At 34.1% G+C, this 16,509-nt stretch overlaps 1 protein-coding gene across 1 annotated transcript in view; it reads left to right on the forward strand.

Annotated features, from left to right (window-relative positions):
• Positions 1-16,509, forward strand: part of LAMA3 (laminin subunit alpha 3) — a 309,755-nt gene that overhangs the window by 61,045 nt on the left and 232,201 nt on the right. The window contains 4 exon segments of the mRNA XM_074276692.1: positions 10,942-11,062; positions 11,832-11,950; positions 12,123-12,293; positions 14,818-14,909. Coding sequence (XP_074132793.1) covers positions 10,942-11,062; positions 11,832-11,950; positions 12,123-12,293; positions 14,818-14,909 — 503 coding nt within the window.

Below are 16,509 nucleotides of genomic sequence, written 5' to 3' on the forward strand. Positions count from 1 at the left end.
AATTATGAGTTCTTAGTTTGGGGGTGAGAATAATTACATTCTAAACAGTTTCATAGTATAAATATGTAAATATTCTAGATGGGCTTAAGTAAATTCACTGATAACAGATTCATAAAAGATTAATAGAAGGAATTAAGGCAATTTTACCTTCATTTTATTATTATGCAATTGAGCTGGTATGATTTGTGCTTAACAAAATAAAACACTTCATATATATTTGTTGAGGTAAATAAAATATATACTCCCCTTTTTGGTTCAGAAAACTTAAATTTCACTTTAGTATGTCAATTACTTTATAATTATATGTTCTCAACATCTGATTAGTATAACACAATTATCAAAGCATGGGGAGGGAGGTCATATATAAGGAAGGAGAGGCCTTTACATCTGAGTATATACAAAGTGTCTCCAGAAATAGTGTAGATGATCATAAGTAGCACTTAATGCAAAATTTTAATCAGGAGATTGAGGATCATTGAATTCTCATGGGCTTCAGGAAGTCCTAAATGATCACTATATCTGGTTATCTAGAATCAAATGTGGTTGTTCATTACATTAGGATATATTCTTAGGCATCTTTTGCATAAGGAATAAAGTCAGTAAGTACAAAGTATCCTAGCATAACACTATTAATTTCCTTCCCTCCACAAAAGTAAAAAAGCCCTTAATCTAAAAATGATACTTGGTGAGATTTATGTCTTCTGATTTTTTCAATATACTTTATATTTGCCTGTTGTATTGAAAAATCTCAGATTGATAAATTTACCCTACAGAGAAATGGAATATCTTTTTTAGGGGATCAAAAGAGGAAATCTAATTTGGATTGTATTGCAGATTAGGTTAGGGAGTTGTAGTTCTCAGTATATCATATTTGCATGAGGTAGGTTTCCACTATCTTATCCCTTTATTTTCTGTCTTGGAGATTCACAAGAGGTAGGCTGCTTTCTCTTACATAAGCCCATAATATCCTGGATAATGAATTTTAAAAATGTCAGTTATTGATGATTTAAAATATATATGAAAGAGGGTGTCCAGAGCAGTGAGAAGTCTTGAGGAATGTTTAGAAACTTTGTGAGGAACGATTGAAATAATGAGGAATTTTTAGTTTGGAGATCTTTTCATATATCTGAAAGGCAATTATCTGGAGGATGCATTTGGTTTATTTTATCTGACTGATAGCAAAACAGGGAAATATTATAGGAATATAAGAATTTTCTAATAGATAGAACTGTGCAACAATAGAATAGTGAACTTGAGAAGGGTTTAGGGATCAAGTAGGTTACTACCTTAGAAGGATGTTAAAGAAAGTTGTTTTTTTTTTCAAAGAGTAAGAGGAGTATGCTGGAATTGGTTGTTGTATGACTCTTGAAAACTAAATGTTAAATTTCCAGAGTGAGCAGTTAAACTTCAGAAATTATCAAATGTTACAAATTAGGGCTTGATTTACTGTCTTGTTGATATTCTGGACTTAAATGATGGAGAAAATGTTAATAATACTGATTATATTTAAAACCACGCCATACATACACATATAAGTTCCAGTTGTTAAGCATTTATCAGCACAGTCCTGACTTTATTAGAACTTTGTTGATCTGTGCTTCTTTGATTCTTTGCTTTCTGCTTTCTCGTGGGGGAAGGGGTGGGGCTGGTACTGCTGAGAATTGGTATGGAAGAAAGAGGCCCTGTACGGGTATTTCTTAGATTCTTTTCCTCATTAGACCTAAGCGAAACAAGCTTTTCCTACATTGATGAAGATGATGTAGGAGATCAGGGTTTTCCCATATAGGATAAACATAAACCAGAGAGAAGAAATGCACTTGATGAGCCGTTGGCAAATGCACTTTTTGGATCAGGATGAAAGGAATATTCCTGGAACCATCTGATCTGAATTTTCACCATCAACTGTGAATATTTTTCATGAGATCCACTGTTATTATTGAATAATTTTCTCTCCAAAATGGAGCTTAATTTCACAATTTTCCATTATCTTTTCCTCTTGGTCTTTTAATCCACATGATGTTAGTAACATAGATAAGTGTCTGAAATGAACATTAATAGGTAACAAAGCAAAAACAGATAATGATTTAATTCTGAATTTCCATTTGCTGAATTTTCCTATCACAACACTTATATGAAAATGGGGATGCTAACCTAATTGAACCAATAGAAAATGGTCCCTGATTTCGTAAAGCAATTTAGGTCTCCAAATGTAAAACTATAAAGTATTTCTTTAATGGTAGTTTTTAATGCTTAAAATGCTCTCATGGAAATAACTGTAATTGAATGTAATAAAAGAATGTAAAATTGGATGTTAAGAGAATGATTTTTTTTGCCCTATTCCCAATTATATATCATGATGTACCCAACAGATTTTACATTGAGTTAATATTAATAGGTGGTAGAGAGGAGGGACAGTGGTTTAGAAGGTTGTGGAGAGATGAGAATTTGTAGGAGGATGTCCAGCTGGCAGACTTAGAGATGAGGAGGGGCAGAAAAAAAAAAAAAAAAAAACTCTGTTTCTGTTTGTCTCTGTCTTTTTCTCTCTCCCTCCCTTTTAGAGAGATAGATTTTATGTTTTTTTTTTAATTTTTCATTTGTTTTGAAAGGCCAGTTCAGTTAATATTTGTGGTGGGAGTCTGTCTTGGAAGAGCAGTAGGAAAAAGACATGAATGTTATCCATTGGCTCCTTTCTACAGTTTTTAGCCACACTCTCAAGTCTTTTGAAGTCAGAATGGCCTTGTATACCACTTCTTTATGTTTGTTTTTAATTTTGTTTAAAATACTACTATTTAAAAGACTATATTGTATGACCAGTTTGAACTGGTGGAATATAATTGAAAAATTCACAAGTTTTTTTGGTAGCTTCAAAACATACCCTCCCCCACTCTGCTACCACATATCTTTTTCATTTTTTCTATATATATATATATATATAGTGACTGAAAGCATGACCATTTCTAGTTGTTGTTGTTGTTTTAAAAGGGCTTTAATTCACACCTAGTTTGAAGTATTTTGCATAACCAAACACTCACAGAACACTAAAGTTGGAAGAGACCTTAGTCACCATTCACTGTATTTCAACCTAAACCTGAAATGAATCCATACTCTAGCATACCAGATAAATGAATATGGAGAGAGTGCCATTGCTTAAAAACTTCTAAGGAGCTCCTCAACTCTTGGGGAAGTCCATTCTATAGTTAATAATATTACAAACAGCTGAGCAATAAGGAGACTTTGTAATTTTGACTCTTCTGATTCTATTGATCAAAGTACATGGGAATATCTGCCACATATAAAAGAATTCAAATAAAATCACATAAGCCATAGTGAATCTGTCAATATTTAAGGAATATGATTTGAATCCTATTGATTTCAGATGACCAGATTACATGTCCCATCAGCAGCAATTGCTATATTTCATAATTTTGCTTCACTGGGCCAGCTAGAAAGCACAATGGGATAAAGTGATAGATTTGAAGTCAGGAAGATTTGAATTTGAATCTTCTCTCAGAGACTTACTAGGTATCTGACCCCAGGCAACTCACTTGATCAAGTCTCAATTTCCTCACCTGTCAGATGAGAACAATAATGACACTTAACTCATAGGGTTTTTTGTGCAGATTAAATGAGGTAATATATGTGAAATGTTTTCCAAACCTTAAAACTCTACAAAAATAAGCTGTTAGGGTTTTTTTTTTAATTGGTTGCTTCTAGGTAAGGCATGTTTACTTAAAAGGGATTGATGTGCCAAAACAAAATGTATGAAAATATTTCCTTAAAAACACATATAACTTAAAATAGTCAAGAAATAGGTGAGCAGGATAAAATTTATACATATTGGTATGTATAAAAGTATTTGAGCTAAGGAAAAGAAAAGGTATTGTAAAGCCATTAATGTATACGAACCCACTTGTGACACCACTTACCAAGTGTTCCAGGAATATGTTGAACATATTTACTCAGAAGATAATTGAGAACCATAGGAAATAATACTTTGAAACCTGCAAATAACAATGTACCTGGTAATAAAAGTACGTGGGCATAACTATCACATATATAAGAATTCTAATAGAATTACATAAGTCATAATGATGTCTGCCAATATTTAGGGAAGACTATTTGAATACATGAATACAGATTTCCTACAACCCCAAACCAAAGTATATAAAATTTAAGTGAAATGGCAGCATTCTTCATATGGCGCTTCCTTGCCTGGGAGATACTGAAATATTATTTGATAGGTTCTGTGGCTTCAGTAAATGAGATCTTTTTGGCAGGCTCACATAACAAATGTGGAGACATACAGCGGCACATTTCCACCTGCTCTGGACTTGGGTTTCTCATGGGTGTGCTATTTCAAAGATGCCTCATATCATTCCTGAATGTGGTGACAAGTTGAAGGCTTGTGGAGAGAGATCTCTTTCCTAAGGGAGGCTTTCTTATTTGGATGGATAGTAACAGAAGTCTGAAACCTTGGCTCTGTTTGTGGAATCCAGAATCCATTAGAGTCGCTTCTAAGGTTCTCTCCTATGAAATTTTAATATAATTGAGAAGAGCAACTTTTAGGACACATTTCATCTTATTTCTTATAGTTCAGATTTATTTATTTATCATTTATGTATCTATTTATTTATTTATTGACTACAATAGTATTTTATTTTTTCTGATTATATGTAAAATTTTCAACATTTATTAAATTTCTTCTGATATAGATTACTCATGTATATTCATTTTAAACATATTTCCATATTGGTCATTTTGTGAAAGAAAAATTAAAACAAAAGGAAAAAACCACAAGAAAGAAAAATCAAACCAAAAAAAGGTGAAAATAGTATGCTTTAATCCACATTCAGTCTCCATAGTTCTTCCTTTGAATACAAATGGTATTTTCCATCCTAAGTTATTTGAAATTGTCTTAATTGTCTTAAATCACTGTACTGATGAGAAGAGCCAAGTCTATCATAGTTGATCATCGTATAATTTTACTGTTACTATGTATGAAGTTCTCCTGGTTCTGCTCATTTCATTCAGCAACAGTTCATATAAATTTTTCCAGGATTTTCTGTAATCAGTCTACTCATCATTTCTTACAGAACAATAATATTCCATTACATTTATATACCATAATTTATTCAATCATTCCCCAATTGATGAACATCATTTTCCAGTTAGAACTGGGATTCTTAACTCAACGCCCATGACCTTGAAAAAAATAATTAACTATATGTAACTTCATCAGTGGAGAATGTACATATTTCAGATGATCATATAATTATAGATCATTAAGAACAGAAAGGACCGTAGGGATCATCTATCTCAACTTTCTTTTTTATAGATGAGAAACTGGGACCCAAAGAAGATTTTGAGTTACTTTGCCAAATAGTCCATTAAACATCTGGCTAATATATCCATAGTTACTAGTAATTTATATAGTAAGGTGGGAATTCTTACTTGTGTCATGGAAACTTTTGGCAGTCTGGTGAAACCTATGGGTCCCCTCCTCCAAGGAATATTTTTAAATACATAAAATATCTGGCATTACAAAGGAAACCAAGTGCAGTGAATGCATTTATCAAAATATTTTAAAGGAACAAGTTCATAGCTCCTAGGTTAAGAACCTCTGTAATAAATGTTACATTGAATGAATTAAAAAATTTTTTTTTATATGAAACTACAGAGACTAGAAACTTTGTGATGTAGTTTTCTATTTGCTCCAGGCTCATGATTTCATTAGAGTACTGAAAATACTTCCATCATGCCCATTAGTTTGGAATGGCTGAATATGATATATGAATCCAATGGGATATTATTGTTCTTAAAAATTATAAGCAGGCTAATTTCAAAAAAGTCTAGGAAGACTTAAATGAACTGATGTTAAGTGAAGTGAGCAGAACCAGAAGATCATTATACATGGTAACAGCATGATTGTATCATGATCATGATAGACTTAACTCTTCTCAGCAATACAGTGATCCGAGACAATTTCAATAGTCTTAGAATGGAAAATGCCATCTGCATCCAGAGAGAGAACTATAGAGACTGAAAAGGAATCAAAGCACACTATTTTTTCCTTTGTTTTTTTCTTTGTTGTGTTTTTTCCTTTTTGTCCTGATTTTTCTTTCACAACATGACTAATATTGAAATATATTTTAATCTATATTGAATTGATTGTTGTCTTAGGGAATGGGGAGAAAAGAAGGGAGAAAAAAATTGGAATTCAAAATCTTACAAAAATGAATGTTTAAAACTATCTTTATATGTAATTAGAAAGATATAGAAATTTTAAAAAGAAAATACATCTATTTATGCAGACCAATAACTCTTCCTTAATTTGGACTTGTATAGAGTTGTCTGTGTGTGCCAAAAAAGTTAAGTCATTTGCTTATTGTCACACAGGCAATAGGTAACCAGAGGATGACTTCTTATCCCCACTTCATGGAGGAGGAAACTGAAGCTTGGAAAGGTTGAGTTACTCAAAATTACTCAGATAGTGTCAGAGCCACAATTTGAGTTCAGGTCTCCTGTGATTCCATGTTTAGCTTTCTTATAGTAAGTTGATGTTCAGTCTGATTCTTTATGACCCCTCTCCTTTTCCCCCATTTAGAATTTCTTGGCAGAGATATGGAATGGTTTGTCATTTTCTTCTCCAGCTTATTTTACAGATGAGGAAACTGAGGCAGAGTTAAGTGACTTATCTAGGGTCACATAACTATTGTCTGAGGTCACATTTTATTTTAGGAAGGGGAGTCTTCCTGATTCCAGGCTTGGCACTCTATGCACTATGACAACATCTAGATTTATATTAATGAAAAGAATGTTGGACTTGGAGTCAGTATCTAAGTGCAAAGCCCAGCTCTGCTACCTTTTGTTACCCTGGACAAATCCACTTAATATCCCTCAGGTCCTTACCTGTAGGGGAGGATTGGAGCAGATGCTTTCTGAGGTCCCCTTCAGCTTTAAATCTATAATCCTTTGATACCTTGTAGTTGCAAACCCTAATTGGAACTGATTTTAAAATAGGTTTGGTTTTTGATACATGTTATGTTGTAAAAGTGAATCTTTTAAATTTCCTGGGAATTCTTTTGTGCTTAATAATATCTCAGTTTTTAGAAGTTTTTGTTCCAATGGGTTGCTTGTTATTCTATGATTTTCAATGTGTTTTATAATTATGAACTTTGACTAGTTTTATTTGTGGTATAAAAAGAGAGGAGGGTCAATTGATCTAAATTAAACGATTTTTAAAGGATCATAATTCAACCCGTATTTAATTAAACCTGTATTTAATAAGCATTTGCTTTGTGTGAGACACTATAGTAAGTGCTGGGGAGACAAATTTTATATATATATATATATATATATATATATATATATATATATATATATATATATATATATATATGAAAGCATATTAGATGATGGGGCTAAAGTCATGCATTTTTGTGAAGAAGGCTTTGGGCAGCTTTGCCTCACTTAAATCCCATTCACTTGACCTGTGATGTCACTGGTGCTCTTCCAAAAATGAAATAGGAAGATTCTGAGAAAGTGGCAGAGTAGGGCAGAAAACTTGTGGCTCTCTAAATTTCCTCTGCAGAAAAATGGAGCATTGCTTCAGAGGAAATATAGAGCAGGAGAAATAAACTAAAAGTCTGGGTAAAGCAACTGTTCTCCGAAGACAACCTAAGAAGACTCCAGTAAAGAGCTGACTAGCTCCCAGGACATCTGCAGAATCAGCAAACAACAACCCCGGGGGAAGCAAGGATTGGGAGGCAGCCTCAGCTTTAGAAACTTGTCTTTCAGACAGTTTAGATGAGCAGGAGAAGACTGAAGGATCCTTCACTGTTGAGCAATACCCAGCACAGTTGTACTGGCCAGACCCATTCAAGGCTGGGCTTCAGCTTTGGGGGAGAAAGAGCTAGCACATATCTGGTAAGTGCAGGAGCAGAGGATCAAGGGACTTGCAGAAGACCAGAATCCCTGATTTCAGTCCTAGGGAAGGGAGGACAGCTGTAGTTTGCAGCCACCAAAGACAAAAATGAAATAGTCCTTGCCCTCAAAAAAGCTTACATTCTATTGAAAGAATCATCATGTAAGCATTATTTATTTGCAAAATAAATATAAAGTATTTACAAGGAAAAGACTGAGAGGGCTTTAACAGGTGGGGAAGATCAGGTAAAGCCTCAGGAAGGAGGTAATATTTAAGTTGGGTTTTGAAGGAAATTGGCAATTCTAAAAGGCAGAGGGAGTTAAGGGCTGTACTCCAAGCATGAATACAACTTGTGCAAAAGCATGAAGATGGGAGCAACACAATGTGGAACAAAAAAACAAGGCAGTATAGTTGGACCATAAACTACACAAAAAGGAGTAATATAAAATTAATCTAGAAAGGCAAGTTGGAGCCAAGTTGGGATGGACTTTAAATGACAAGTAGTAGAGTTTGTATTTGAGGCAACTAGGTAGTATAGTGAATAGAGTACTGAACTTAGAATCAGCACAACATGAGTTCAAATGTTGCCTTAGATGTTTATGTGTGATATGTGTCTTAATCTTTATTAGCTTTTATTTCCCTATCTGTAAAATAGAGGTAGTAATAGCATCTAACAGTGAGATAATATATGTATATAATTTAGCATATCTTAGAGTATTGCATAAATGTTAGTTATTATTATTCATCCTAACAGAGTGACTGACTCACAGTAATTGCTGCTTAATAAATGCTCAATTGAAAGAAAACCATGAGTCATCATTTATCTGTAATTGTGGAGAGCTATTACTTGTTGTTTGACCTTTGTTCTCCAATAGGACCATGATCTCAGGGAGGGGATGCTGTGATGTACAAGTGAGTTGGACTGAAGTGAAGGAGGGCTGTGCAAGGTCAACTGCCTTGCTTTCCTCTCCAGAGTCATCTGCAAGTCCCTTGATCCTCTGCTCCTGCACTTACCAGTGGCCAAATATGGATCAGGACAATTAGAGATGGCCCTGGATGCAGTGGGAGAACTTGGACTTTTAAAGCCAAGATCTTCCACAGGTCTCAGTTTGACTGAGGTTGCACCCATTCAGTGATTAAGTTTGCAACTAAAGCAAAAAAAAATCTCTTTCACCTAGTCAAAAAAAATACATAAATAAATCAATAAATCTGGGAGGGGAAGACCTTCAGGATTTCTGGCCAAAGAAGAAATGTTTACTATTTAAATTTAATCTGAGTCACTCAGGACCCAAACAAAAAATAATGGGGCTTGGCCTGGGACCTGGAAACTGGATAATATTGCTCTAAACATTCATCCATCCCATGTGAAGATTCCCTCTTCCTTCCTGATCTGAGTATCTTATTATTTGACTTATCCCTTTGGATTATATGATCAATGGGGGAGTATATCTCCAGAAGGCCACTGTTAAAATTCATGTGGAGTGGAAATAGCACCTGGTTAGAAGAAGTGCTCATCTTTTAACTCTCATCTTCTTCAATGCTGTAGATCAGTTTTTCAGATATTCAGTGAATAGAACATTTGGACAGAAGAGATATTAAGTCTTTGTTGTAGACTATCCATGTTATATATAGTAAGAGATGAACTACTTCTCTGTGGGTTTCTCTCTTCCATCCTGTCTTGTCCTGTCCTGTCCTGTTCTGTCCTCTCCCCTCTTCTCCCTTCCTCTTTCATTTATGGACTAAAACAAGTATTTATTTAACATATTACAAAAATGTTTACACTTGAAACTACTAATCAATTATTTACAGCTTGCTATTCCTTTTAAATATATAATAAAATTATCATTTTTTTTCTTTCTTCCCTTCCCCATGGTTATCTTTAGAAATAAATATATGTGTATATCTATATCTATATATATTCACATATTTATATATGTACATACATATATAAATGTAAAATCATTCTATACATACTTCTATTTATCAGTTCTTTCTCTACATGCAGAAGTCTTCCTTCAAATGTTCCTTGCTGATAATTTGTATATTTATAATGGTCAAAATGATTTGCCCAAAATTGTTTTTGAAAAAACTATTACTGTCACTGCACCCAACATTCTCTTGTCTTTTTCTTTTCCATTTATCCCTCTCTTCTCCCTTATTCCTCTTACCTTCTTTCTTCCTTCCCTCTTCTTGCTCTTTTCCTCTTTCTCTCTTTCTCCCATTCTCTCTGTCTTTCTGTCTCTGTCTCTATCTCAAAAATATGTACACACCCACATGTATGTATGTATCTATCTCTATATCTATCTATCTATCTATCTATCTATCTATCTATCTATCTATCATCTATCTATCTATCTATCTATCTATCTATCTATCTATCTATCTATCTATCGGTGTGGGTGTTAAGTAATTTCACTGAGGGAAACCTCTCTAACAATGAGATCTGTTCCAAAGTGGAATGGACTATCTCTTTATGTCACGAATTCTCTCACATGAAGTCATCCAAGATTAGATGACCACTTCTTAGAATATTGTGCTGGGGATTCTCATTTAAAGAAGCAGCAATTTTGCAGTGACTAGAAAATGGCTTTGCATTCAAGAACACATAGTTTGAATCCATCTCTCTGTGTGAGCCTGAAAAATTCCTTTAAACTCAGAGGGCCTCAGACTACATTACAAGACTGTAAGTTGCAGAACAAATACTAATTTATGTTGTTGGGATGAATTTTCTCACATAATTGGTATCATAGTGCTAGACTCCCAAACAAATTCTTACTCGGAGAGAGAAATTGGATTTGATTGCCTGTTCCAACTCTGAAATTCTGTAATTCTTTACCTAAATCCTTTAACTAATCCTTCACTTTGAAGGATAAATTAGGTTTCTTTGTAACAGGAATTTATTGCCCTTACTATTTTTTCTTCTTAGCTTATACTATGAATGAAATCACATAGTCTACCACCTCAACCTCTGCTACTGGTAGTTGCATGATTTTGTTTATGTCTTTTGTCTTCGATAGCTTTTCCATGTGGCCTATGTGCTTATCAAATTTGCAAATTCTCCTCGTCCTGATCTATGGGTCCTGGAAAGATCAGTGGACTCTGGAAGAACTTACTTGCCATGGCAATTTTTGCTCGTAAGTAATATACATAAATGCTGCTGCTTTGAGGTTTGCTAAACATTGTCCAAAATAAATTCTCATCATACCTACCCTCATTGTGGGGGAAAAAAGTATTTGGCAAGAGATTATCAGTATATATATTCTTTAAAATTTTAGTTTCTAGGTAAGAGTTCGTGAGGCACTAATAAATTTTACTCTATTAGCTACAACTCCTAAGGCATAGTGTCTGGCACATAAAAGGTATTTGATAAATTTATTTTGGATTATATATACATACATACATACACACATGTATATGCATGAGTTCAATCTTAAGGTATCACCACCTAGAAAAGTTGAAAGTCAGAATGTCTTTCATGATGAAGTCCTCTGTTCATTGCTCTGGGGAATGTAACCAGGTGTACTCCATTATGCAGACAGACTTTCTTAGGATGCCTCTGAACAATATGAGATAATTGGCATTGAAAGAACATTGCCCATGAAGTGAACTATTGGAATGAGTTCTCCACAAGAGATTATTTAGGGGAAAATTTGCCAGCTGAGGACTTAAGTCTCAGGACTCCAAATATTGCTTTTAAAAGTAGAGTGACTTAAGAATGATGTGAAAGGTGGAATCTTGAAATGCAAATAAATGTTACCCATAGATATAGATATAAAGCCTTGAAGCTACACTATGTCAGTCTATTCATTGTTTTTTTCCCTAACTTTTAGCTTTTCGTCAAATTACTATAGATCTGAGAATTTACCATAATTTTTTATGTTTCTATGTGAAAATGCTTCTTTGTTAGACTCTAAAATAGACTGTTGGGAACAGTTTGGGACAGAAGCCAACATGCCCATCACTAAAGACAATGATGTTATCTGCACCACTGAATATTCTCGGATTGTGCCCCTGGAAAATGGAGAGGTGAGTGTAACTAGGGAGGCTGTAAGAAATGACATTCAAAAATACACAAAATTTATGACAGGCATGCCATTCTTACATAAATTAAAAGCAAACAAGGTCACCTATTTGGGACACAGGTGTTACGAACTGTTGCTAAACTTTGATGGAAAAAAATCTTTTTATGATTTATTAGGTTGTGGTATCTTTAGTGAATGGTCGTCCAGGAGCAAAAAACTTTACGTTCTCTCCTACTCTGAGAGAGTTTACGAAGGCAACCAACATCCGCTTGCATTTTCTCCGGACCAATACCCTTCTTGGACACCTGATCTCTAAAGCCCAGCGAGACCCAACAGTCACTAGAAGGGTGAGTAATTTTCAGCATCCCTGCTGTTTTTTAAAAAATTTCTTAACACATTAAGTTTATTTAATTAGAGTTAAATTCTACAAGTATAGCCTATGGATCCCAAAGGTCCCTGAGACCATGTGCAGGAGGGTAGGAAAGGTGGTGAGGTAAAAACTATTTTTCATAATTGTTTCTTTGCAGTTGTGACCAACTCTTCATGGGTAATACTAAGACATCATTTGTCTATTAAGATACTTTTCCCTTTTCCAACTACATAACTGTATAAAGTCAGATTTTCTTCATAAACTTCAACTGGAATAATATATCACTACATATTGAATACTCAAGTGGATATGAGAATCAAATTGCCTTCTATTAAGCCAGATATTAAAGAGATCTGCAAAAATATGTAAAACAATGCCATTTTCCTATTTTTTATTTTGGAAAATATTATTTTTACAAAAATGTTATATTATTGGGATTTTAGTTGTCATTTAAAAATGAATATTCTAGTAATCAGTTTTAATTTCTAATGTGGTATATCATCCACATAAACAAAATTCTTTGTGCATATGCATGAAGGGGTATGTGGTTTCTTCAGTAATTTATAGTAGAATAAAGCAGTCCTGAAACCAAAAAGTTTGCTGGTTTGCTGAAACTAAAAGGGCTGCTGGTTTACAAAATCGCTAATACTAATGGTGAAGAAGATGGTCTGTTTGCATTGCCAGGCCTGAATAAGAGTTGAGTTAATTTCTTTTGTTGCTTTTTAGAATCTATTTACATTTGTTTAGCTACTTAGAATTTTCAAAATACTTTCACATATACTTTCTCATCTGATGCTAACAGTCATCTGACTGTTCAGATGACTCCTAACAGTTCAGTAAAGTTTGTAAGGCTGATATTATCATCTTACAGGTAATATGACAAATAATAAAAATTTTGCTCTGTACTCTGTGCATTTCATGTTTTCAGATGTCAAGAGAACACCGTTACCTTGTGTTCCTTTCACTTCATTCTTGATAGGGGAGAGGTCTTTCCAGTGTAATCATGGTTGCTGAAGTGTTTTTGTGTTCCTAAGGCATGGGAATATTTTTCTTGTGAGTTTTGCACATTTAGGGCTTGAGAAATGGAATAGGAGGGCAGTAAAGAAAGCTAGTTTTTCTGTAAACTGAAAAACTTTTCAAAGGGGCATGGAGAAATGAAGTAAACATTTTATTAATGCCCTACTATGTGCCAAGCAGGGGTAGCAAGGTGGTATAAGAGACAGAACACTGGGCCTGAAACCAGGAAGATTCATTTTCCTGAGTTCAAATATGATCTCAGACACTTACTAGCTGTGTTGTCTCAGTTTCCACATCTGTAAAACGAGCTGGAGAAGGAAATGGCAAAACATTTTAGGATCTTTGCCAAATAAACCCCAAAATGGGGTCACCAAGACTCAGACATGACTGAAACAATTGAACAAAAAATGTGTAAGGCATTATATTAAGCATGTTACAATTATTTCATTTGATAATGCAGGGAGGGCTAGGGATCCTATGAATGTGTGGGTGGTCGGTCTACCACCATTAATGCCAGGCTGTGCCCTGAGGGATCTTGTAAGAGTGGGTGGAGAACAAGTTGGATCATAATTTGTATATGTATACACTATTGGCCAGAGAATGGACTTCCTGATTAGACTGAATCTGGAAAGGGTTTTTTGTTGCTCCTGGTCATTTGGATCTAAAGCATAATTCTGGCTTTGCTGATTTTATTAAATTGAATATCCTCTGTAGCTGCTTGAGTTTGAACTTAGCCCTTTGTTTATGATTTTTTTTTACATTAAGTTTTTACCGATTGTTTGACCAGTTATTTTTTAGTTATGTCTGATTTTTTATGAGCTCATTTGGAGGTTTTCTTGGAAAAAGATAATAGGAGTTGTTTGCTATATGTTTTTCCAGCTCATTTTACAGATGAGGGAACTGGGGCAAATAGAATTAGTATATGTCTGAGGCCAAATTTGAATTCAGGAAGATGAGTCTTCTCACCTTCTATTCCTTGGCTACCCTTCTACCAATTACTGAAACATGAAGTTGTGACCTCTCATAATCTGTGAGATTCCTGTAGCAAGGAATATAATGAAAATTTCCTTTCAGTACAGATCATTGATTTTAACCTGCTTATGGAAAGGTTAGACTTTTCTAGTAGCCAATGAGAAATATCTGCAATTGTCAAAATTGAAGTCTCTGAGTATTGACATATAAAAGGTAGTACTGTCAATACAGAGTAAGTCTGCTGAAAAGGCAGGAAGTCATGTTTCTGCCAGGAAACTGATGGTTTTTAGCCAGGAAAATAAAGTCATGTCATTAAATGATTAGAAGTCTTTAGTATAATTAATTTTTCATTTATTTTAAAACTTTTAATTTCCAAAACATATAGTATATTTATTTTAAAAATTAAAAAAATGTTTTTTAGCATTGGGAAGAAGGGCTGTGAGAGGGAGTTTTTACATAGATGTATACTGAATGTATACTGTACACCTATATGTTTATCTCTACTCTCTCAGTATTATTACAGTATAAAGGATATCAGCATTGGTGGAAGATGTGTCTGCAATGGTCATGCAGAAGTGTGCAGAGCCAAAGGTCCTGAAAAGCTGTAAGTATATTGCATGTGGTACCCTTTTCTCTTCCCTCTGTAGTATGTATTCTTAACCTGTTGGTCGTAAACTTTAAAAAATGTGGATAACTACTTCAATATAATAAGATCAAATGAGATATTTGTTAGGTACTTTGTATTGTTCAGCACAGAATAGGATCTTAATCAGTGCTTATTTTCTTCCATTCTTTTTATTCCATGCATTTCAATTTATGATTTTGGGGGAAATATTCTGTGAAATGATCCACAGTCTTCATCAGGTAGCCAAAAAAAGTTAGAAAATCTGCTCCAGAGGAAGCCAGTTGTGCCCTGACTGGCTATTCAATATGTATATTTCATGTAATGTAAATAGTTTCAAGAAAGGAAATAAAGTGGATTATTTTTAAACTACATATCCATGCCATAGAAGAACAAAAGGTGCCAGTTATTTTTAAAGTTTCTGCATGGTTAATATACTCTTGTAGAAGAGATAAAAGTATTTATTTAAGGAGATAAAATGGATTGTACATTAGATATGCAAATCACTTTTTTTGTTTAACATTCCATTTCATCTTTAAAAAGTATATAATTTCTAAAGAGTGATACAAAACAGTTATTTTAAGTAATAAAATAATTGCTCTAGGTTTTTATACAAATAAGGTAAATTTCATATATTCTGGATATGTGCTTCCAACATTGTGGAAATTGTCATCACCAGTGTAGAGCAGCAGCTTGTCATCTTGGAGACAACCCAAGTCTCTTAGACTTACATCTAACTACCTTATGCAGGATTCAAACTCTAGTTTTACTAATTCTGAGTCTAGTCTGTTATCCACTGTTAGACTCATATATAGATGGGGTAAATAGTTAGCTACTTAAGTGATGGAAACTGATGGCAACGAAGAGGCACTTTTAATAATAATTTAAAAAAAATTTCTCCTACCACCTTGAAATTCTCACCTTTCTCAAGAGTTAAATCATTGCTTTCTGGGAAAGGCAACATATTTCCCAATCTCTTTAATCTCATGAATTCCTTGAGATCTGTGACTGTCATTAATATTTATGTATTTCTGATTCTGAATATCAAGGAACAGAAATACAGCCAAATCCACCCCTAATAAATAGGGTTTATTAATAGCAGAGAAACCACCCACCCATAAAAAAGACAGCCATATATTTCAGTCTCGTTGCCACCTGTGGATCCTAGTCTTATTTTGGGAAATGAAGCTATATATTTAATTTAGGGACTCAGCTCTGCCCAGAACTACACATTGATTTGAGTGCTCCAAAGTGAATAGAGGCGGTAGGGTTTTATATTGAGGTAGTCAAAGGCAACTAGAGCTCTTCACAAATACACCAATATAGGGCTTTTAGAACATAGGATTCCTAAGTTCAACAATCCTGAACACAATCAGTAAAAAACAAAACAAAAACAAAAAGGATTGCTAGAATTCCTTTAGTGTCAGGGATTGCTCTGCACTTATAGTGAGAAAATTGAGATTTTGAGGGATTTTTACTTATTCATATGTATCCATTACAGAGGAAGTGAGCATTCAAGGTGGTCTTTAAATGCTGGCCTTCTGATTCCCTACATTTTACTCTTTAAAGTATACTCAAAAGA

This window comes from Sminthopsis crassicaudata, chromosome 1 (assembly GCF_048593235.1).
Source record: "Sminthopsis crassicaudata isolate SCR6 chromosome 1, ASM4859323v1, whole genome shotgun sequence".
Taxonomy (NCBI): Eukaryota; Metazoa; Chordata; class Mammalia; order Dasyuromorphia; family Dasyuridae; genus Sminthopsis; species Sminthopsis crassicaudata.